The sequence below is a fragment of the Hipposideros armiger genome, unplaced genomic scaffold (genome assembly GCF_001890085.2).
Source record: "Hipposideros armiger isolate ML-2016 unplaced genomic scaffold, ASM189008v1 scaffold_24, whole genome shotgun sequence".
NCBI lineage: Eukaryota > Metazoa > Chordata > Mammalia > Chiroptera > Hipposideridae > Hipposideros > Hipposideros armiger.
The window spans coordinates 5,818,433-5,826,157 of record NW_017731374.1 but is presented as its reverse complement, the minus strand read 5'-3'; the positions used below and the strand labels follow the sequence as shown (position 1 = coordinate 5,826,157).

The 7,725-nt window shown below is 36.8% G+C and overlaps 1 protein-coding gene across 1 annotated transcript in view; it reads left to right on the top strand.

The window, feature by feature from the left end:
* Positions 1–7,725, top strand: part of LOC109379290 (zinc finger protein 420-like) — a 46,608-nt gene that overhangs the window by 21,163 nt on the left and 17,720 nt on the right. The window contains 4 exon segments of the mRNA XM_019635795.1: positions 1,669–1,778; positions 2,123–2,249; positions 3,951–4,043; positions 5,857–6,861. Of these exon segments, the coding sequence (XP_019491340.1) occupies positions 1,669–1,778; positions 2,123–2,249; positions 3,951–4,043; positions 5,857–6,861 (1,335 nt within the window).

The window sequence follows — 7,725 nt, the reverse complement described above, 5'->3', positions numbered from 1 at the left end:
TCATATCTTGGCTATTGTGAATAATGTTGAAGGGAACATAGGGGTGCATATATCTTTTTGAATTAGTGTTTTAGTTATCTATGGATAAATGCCTAGAAGCAGAATTGCTGGATTACATATAGTAGTTCTATTTTTTAATTTTTGGAGGAATATCCATACTGTTTCATAGTGGCTGCACCATTTTACACCTTTTCTCCACATCCTTGATAGCAATTATCTTTTTCATAATAGCCTTTTAACTATTGTGACGGGATATTTCATTGTGGTTTTGCTTTGCATTTCTTTGATGGTTACTGATGTTGAGCACCTTTTCATGTGCCTGTTGGCCATCTGTATGTCTTCTTTGGAAAAATGTCTATTCAGTTCCTCTGCCCATTTTTTAACTGGGTGTTTGTTTGTTTTTGTTTTTGTTTTTTAGCTGAGCCATCCTGCCACCTGTTGGCAGCTCAGCTTGGGCCGTGAATGGAACTGGCGACCCTGTTGTTCAGAGCTTCCACTCTTGAGTGAGCTCTTAACCAACTGAGCCACTCGGCTGGCCTCTGGGTTGTTTGTTTTTTGATATTAACTTGTGTAAGTTCTTTATATATTTTACATATTAACCCCTTATTGGATGTATGATTTGCAAATATCTTCTCCTATTCAGCAGATTGCCTTTTCATTTTGTGGATGGTTTCCTTCTCTGTACAAACACTTGTTTTGGCTATTTGGGGTCCTTTGTGGTTCCATACACATTTTAGGAGTCTTTCTTAGAGTTCTGTGAAAAACGCTGTTGGTATTTTGATGGGGATTGCATTGAATCTGTAGATTACTTTGGGTAGTATCGACATTTTAATAATGTTAATTTTCCCAGTCTCTGAGCATGGTATATCTTTTCATTTATTTGTGTCAGCTTCAGTTTCTTTCATCAGTGTCTTATAGTTTTCAGAGTACAGGTTTTTCACCTCCTTGCTTAATTATTGCTTGGTATTTTTTTCTTTTTGATGGAATTGTAAATGGGATTGTTTTCTTAATTTCTTTTTCTGATAGCTCATTATTAGTGTATATAAATGCAACTGAAGTCTGTATATTAATTTTGCATCCTGTGACTTTACTGAATTCAATTGTTAGCTCTAATGGGGTTTTGGTGGCGTCTTTAGGATTTTTTACATATAGTATGTCATCTGCATATAGTGAAAGTTTTCCTTTCCAATTTGGATTCCTTTTATTTCTCTTTCTTGCTGAATTGCTGTGGCTAAGAATTCCAATACTATGTTTACTAAAAGTGGTGAGAGTGGACATTTTGGTCTTGTTACTGATCTTAGAGGAAAAGCTTTCAGCTTTTCACTGTTTGAGTATGATGTTAGCTGTAGGTTTGTCTTTTATGGCCATTATTATGTTGAGGTACATTCCTTATATACCCACTTTGTTAAGAGTTTTTATCATAAATACATGTTGAAGAAGAAAAAATTTAAACATATCATGGAATATAAACATTCACATTTTCAAAAGAAAAACATACCATGTTCGGATATTTTCAGAACTGTAAGGAAATAGGTTGATGTTATCACAGCATAATTTTTTGTGGTCTCTCTGAAAGGAACCTTGACAGGAGCAGTCTCCAAAGAGTAGCCTTTTAAGTAGTTGATGATAGGTATTTCTAGGCTCGTGATTCTGGGAATTGCAGGGCAGACCCAGACTCTGAAGGCCATCGTTTTTTTTTATCCCCTCCCTACTCACCCAAGCTATCTTTACAGATATCTGCCCCTTTTGAAGAGCAACAGAAAATGACCAAGTCTCAGGTAAGTGAGCTGTTTATACCCTATTTTGTTTTCCACTGTATTTGAGGCATTTTAAAAGAATTAATTCAATTAAATGAAAAAAATGCAGATCAGGGGAAATAAAATAGAGGATCCAGACCAAGGAAACTTGGAACATAGTCATACAAGTTATAGACTTTCATAGGCAATTAAAATGGAGCATATCATCTGCAATTATGTGGTTTATATTATACATTAAATGTGATAATTTCTTGAGGAAAGTATGATAAACTCTACATGATTGAAACAGCAATAATTTCTCATGCCTTATTTATACACCACCCAGTGCGTTTCACTTTAGGTTGAACAAGAATGTTCTGTTACAGGGGTTTGTGTCATTCAAGGATGTGACTGTGGACTTCACTCAGGAAGAGTGGCAGCAGCTGAACTCTGCTCAAAGAAACCTGTACAGGGATGTGATGCTAGAGAACTATAGCAACCTTGTTTCAGTGGGTAAGGACATCTTCCCTCAGAAAGTACTGGTGTTAGTTATCTATTACTGCATAATAATTACTCCAAAATTTAGTGGCTTAAAACAAACATTTCTTACTAACAATTCTGTAGGTCAGGAATTTAGAATGGCTTAGCTGGATGGTTCTGGCTCGTGGTCTCCCACGTGGTTGTAGTCAGATGTTGGCAGGGGCTTCAGCCATCTGAAAGCCTGACTGGGAGTGTAGGATCCATTTCCAAGACGACTCAGTCACGTGGCCACGGACAGGAGTCTCCAGTCCTTGCTGTTCAGTGGCAGGTGATCTCAGTTCCTCACTGTGTGGGCTTGTTCTCATGACATAGCAAACTTCCCCCAGACAGAGTGATCCGAGAGCAAGGAGGAAGTTACAGTGCCTTTTATGACCGAGTCTCCAAAATCTCACACTATCACTTTTACCTTTTTGTGTTTAGTAAAAGTGAGTTACTAAGTCTAGCGCATGCTCAAGGGGAGGAAAATTAAGTAAGCTCTATCTCTTGAAGGGAAGAGTGTCAAAGAATTTATGGACATTTATTAAACCTACCATAGTGCTCAAATGACTGCCTTTCCTTTCTTGTTAGCTAAGAGCTGTTCAGTGCTTAAATGCTTAATGAGCTTCATTTCAAGCTGTAACTGTCAAAAGAATATTAATTTTGAGTACCAAATACTGTGCTTCTACCTCTCCAGCGAACTTGGATGAGAAGAAAATGGATACTGCATCTTGCTCATTCTTTGGAGACTAAAGACAGTGGGCTGGGCCCAAGTTCTTAGTTTTTATAAATTGAGATATAATGTGTCTAGTAAAGTGTTCAGATCTTAAGTATACAGCCTAATGTGTTTTCCATATGTACACACTTCTTAACCTTTACCCACATCAAGCTATAGAACATTTCCAGCACTCACGCGGTCTTCCTTGAACCCCTTGCCATTTACCTCCTTTAGAGATGAAAACTTGTGGCTTCTGTCACTATAAATTTTGTCTGGTCTTGAATTTCATGTAAGTGTAATCACACAGTATGTAAGTTTTTGTTGTCTGGCATCTTTTATTTAACATAATATCTGTGAAATTCAACCATGTTTTTGCATGTGACAGTAGTTGGATCCTCATTATTGCATCATACTCCATTTAATGACTGTACAGTAATTCATCAATTTATCCATGCTAACTATTTATGGTTATTTGGGTTGTTTCAGGTTTGGGCTATTATGAATAAAGCTGTTATGAACATTCTTATACATATCTTCTGGTGGAAATAAAGATTTCATTTTTGTTGGGTATATACATAAGAGTAGAATTTCTGGGTCATAGGACATATGTATATTTAGCTTTAGTAGATACTGCCAGACAGTTTTCCAAAGAGGATATACCAATTATATTCTACTAACAATGTATGAGAGTTCCATCAAAGATTCATAATGTCAGTCTTTTGTTTTGTTTTTTTTAGCTGAGCCATCCTGCCACCTGTTGGCAGCTCAGCGGCAGCCCAGTTCAGGCCAGGCATCGAACCGCTGTTGTTCAGAGCTCGCACTCTTGAGCGAGCTCTTAACCAACTGAGCCACTTGGCCAGCCCTATCATAATGTCAGTCTTTTTAATTTAGCCGTTCTGGTACATAATGTAGTGGGCCTGAGTTCTAGGATGGTTGGTTGTCCACTAATGCCCAAGTCCTGTATCATTTCCCATAAACAGGGTATCAGTCTCTGAAGTCAGATAAAATCTTCTTGTTGAAGCAAGGAGAACCATGGATGAAGGAAGGAAAAATCTCAACTTGGGCCTATCCAGGTAAGTGAGAACCTGGCATATGGGAGACAGGGAAGTAAGATTCATATTGACTAGTAAGAGGTCTATCTTTGAAATATTTTTTTAGGAAATCATTCTTTAAGGCCATAGATATTTAAAAATGGCTGAAGACAGTTGATTGCAGTGGGATTGTTGAATATATCTAAATGACACTGCTATGTGTCAAACACCTACATGATCCTTTTCCTTTGCTTGAATTTGGAGAGAGGTAACCTTACCTGTACTCTGGATCTTATCTATGTCCACATCATTTAGGACATTTCTTAATTAATTAGCTTCTCATTGGCTAATATCCTCAGCATCCATTCTCCCAAAATAGGCTTATTCTCCTCTCCTCATGCATCCAAGCATTCTTAGATATGCTCTCTTTCAGTGTTGCTTACTGAGTGATATGCATATCCTTTCTAATTGCCTTCTGTTTTCCTTACCTTCTCAGTGTGAAATGTTTTTGAGTTATAATCTTTTGTTTTTAAAAAATATTCAGGGCTCTAATAATAGAAATATTATTCCTTATTTACCTATCTTCCTTTTCCACTACTTCCTCTGTGACCATTTTTACTTGATTGTTTATTATCTTGGTTGTTGTCCTGCCTTTCTTCAATGCTGCTTATTCAATTTTCATTTGAGTGTATTCCGCCCTACCTGCATCTTGTAATTTAATCTTCCACTTTTTTCCCTTTGAGTTTAATCAGTTCATTTTCATTTCCCTTATTTTTCCATTTAATTTTTTAAAAGTTGTGTTTCATGGTGGTTTTCCTTGTCCTGAAACACTTGTTTGAATGTATTTAATTCTGTTTGGAGTTCACACAAAATTTTCTTCTGCTTCATGGCTAGCTTTTTTGTTTTTGTTTTTTGCAGGGGACAATGTCCTCTGTTGATTACTATATAAATTCACTTAGTGATTTTCAGTAATAGTTCCCTGTGAACTTTCCCTTTTTTCTGTTCACTTTTATCATATGATGGTATATTTATAAGATTCTAATTTTATGGAATTCTTTTCTGTTGATATAGCAAAGTCCAGGTACTTTAGTAGCTTCCTCCCTCCCTCTTTCCCTCCCTCCCTCCCTCCCTCCCTTCCTTCCTTCCTTTCTTCTTGTGATTTGGGAGGAGTTTTGAGTTTTCTGGTTCTTCTCTTTATTTCCAGGGCCCTGAGTTTTCTTCTTTTCCCCATCACCACCACCCAGTTACCAGAAGCCTTCCTTCTTTTTTGCCTTTTTTCTTCTTCTGAAGTGGTCTGTTCTTCTAACTCAGCATTGCCCTGTTAAATAGAGCCAGCCCCATCCCAAGCCTTATGTCATCTGACAACCTTTAAGATGCATGTACTTTGAAATCCCTTTCCTGCAGTTGTGCTCTGATCTACCTGGCTACTTATACAGTACTTTTATATTTAGTATAGATTTAATCTTTCTGCTGGTCACTTTAACTTACCCTCAGGTTTGCTTTTTTTTTTTTTTGCTAGCATTCTTCCTCTGTCTTTCCTGAAGTTATTATTTATTTTGGTCTGCCTTTGCTCTTCACAGAACCTTGTGGTGGAGTGAGGGGTGGGACAAAGTGTGGGGAAATCATATGGGACCATGATATTCAGTTCATCAAAGCTTCTTTTTCTATTTCTCCCCTGCTCACTTCTTTTTATGTCTGTTTCTTCTTCTGTCTTTGGGTTTTAAGATCATATTCTTAAATTTCAAATCTGACTGTACTTGTTTTCAGATTTCTCTCTATTCCATTAAAATGAAGAGCTTTATTTGGGTTTTGTTTTCTATTTATCAAGCTCATTTACACTTGGGCTTTCTTTCAGACTTTGAGATTAGACCGAAAATGAAAGAATTAACTCCACAGAAGAACATTTCTGAAGAAGTGATACTCCATAACATGATAGTATACTCAATTTTTAAAGACTGGAAACTTGGAGTTGAGATAAATAACCAGGAGAAACAAGACAAGTTTTTGAATCAAGTTCCATTCATTAACAGTGAGTCACTGATTAAGGAGACAGACAATGAACGTAATACACTGGGGAAAGTATTTCATCTGAACGTAACATCTAATGAACACATCAGAGCCTTCATGCAGAAGTCACACCTCTTTGCACAACCAAAAATTCTAACCAGTGAGAAATCGTATAAATGTATTCAGTGTGGAAAAGCCTTTAGTGGAAAGTCAGGACTCATTGTACATCAGAGAATTCATACTGGGGAGAAACCATATAAATGCAATGAATGTGAAAAAGCCTTTGTTCAGAAGGCACAACTCACTGTACATCAGAAAACTCATACAGGAGAGAAACCTTATGAATGTTGTGAATGTGAGAAAGCCTTCATCCAGAAGTCAAATCTCATTGTTCATCAGAGGATTCACACAGGGGAGAAACCCTATGAATGCAATGAATGTGGGAAAGCTTTCATCAAAAAGTCAATACTTAGTGTACATCAAAGAACTCATACTGGGGAGAAACAATATGAATGCAGTGAATGTGGTAAAGCCTTCATCTGGCCATCTCAGCTCACTGTACATCGGAGAATTCATACAGGAGAGAAACCCTATAGATGTAACGAATGTGGGAAAGCCTTTATCTGGCAGTCACAGTTCATTGAACATCAGAGAATTCATACCGGGGAGAAACCCTACGAATGCAGTGAATGCAGGAAAGCTTTTATCAAAAAATCACAACTCACTGTGCATCAGAGAATTCATACTGGGTCTAAACCATATGAATGCACTGAGTGTGGAAAAGCTTTTAATAAGAAGTCACACCTCACTGTACATCATAGAATACATACTGGAGAGAAACCCTATAAATGCAGTGAATGTAGAAAATCTTTCAGCAAGAAATCTACTCTCATTGTTCATCAAAGAATTCACATTGAACAGAAAAAAATCCTTTCAATTGAATGAGAAAACTTTAATACAGTGACCGAAATTTTATTGCACATCATAGAATTTATACAGGCTAGAAATTATATGAGTTTACCAAACACGGGAAGCCTTCAACAATAGCTCCAGAACTATTAAGTATTAGAAAATTCATACTGAGAAGTAAGCTTGAAAAATCATGTTTCCCAAAAAACCCACTACTACACTGGACATCTTGGTTCAAACCTAACAGTAAAAGTTTTAAAAAATGTTCTAGAAAAATCTGTTACACATGATTGACTTATTCACTGTGAAAGACAGTTATTTTAAATACGTACTCATAAGTAAATTGATCAGGACAACCATATGTAATCATTCTGCAAGCGATTAGAAATGGCATTTGAACCCAAATTATGTGTTAATTGGAAGTGAATATGAATATTTACACCTGCTTTTTTCCCCCCACACTAAATGACATTATTCCCCCATGTCTTAAAACACAAAGTGTAAAAGGATAAATTGTAACTGCAAAAGCAATATGTAAAAAGTATTACATATAACTTCCCCCCCAACTCTTTCGTGATGTGTATAGAATAAAGAGAGGATATAGCCCATGCAGTTTTTTGGGGGTTTTTTTTTTGGTTTTTTTTTAATTTATTTATTTTTTTAGCTGAGCCATCCTGCTACCTGTTGGCAGCTCAGCGGCTGCTCAGCTCAGGCTGGACTCGAACCGCTGTTGCTCAGAGCTCAAACCCTTGAGCGACCCATGCAGTTTTAAAGACTTCAAAAGTCAATGGTAGACTTAAAGAATATT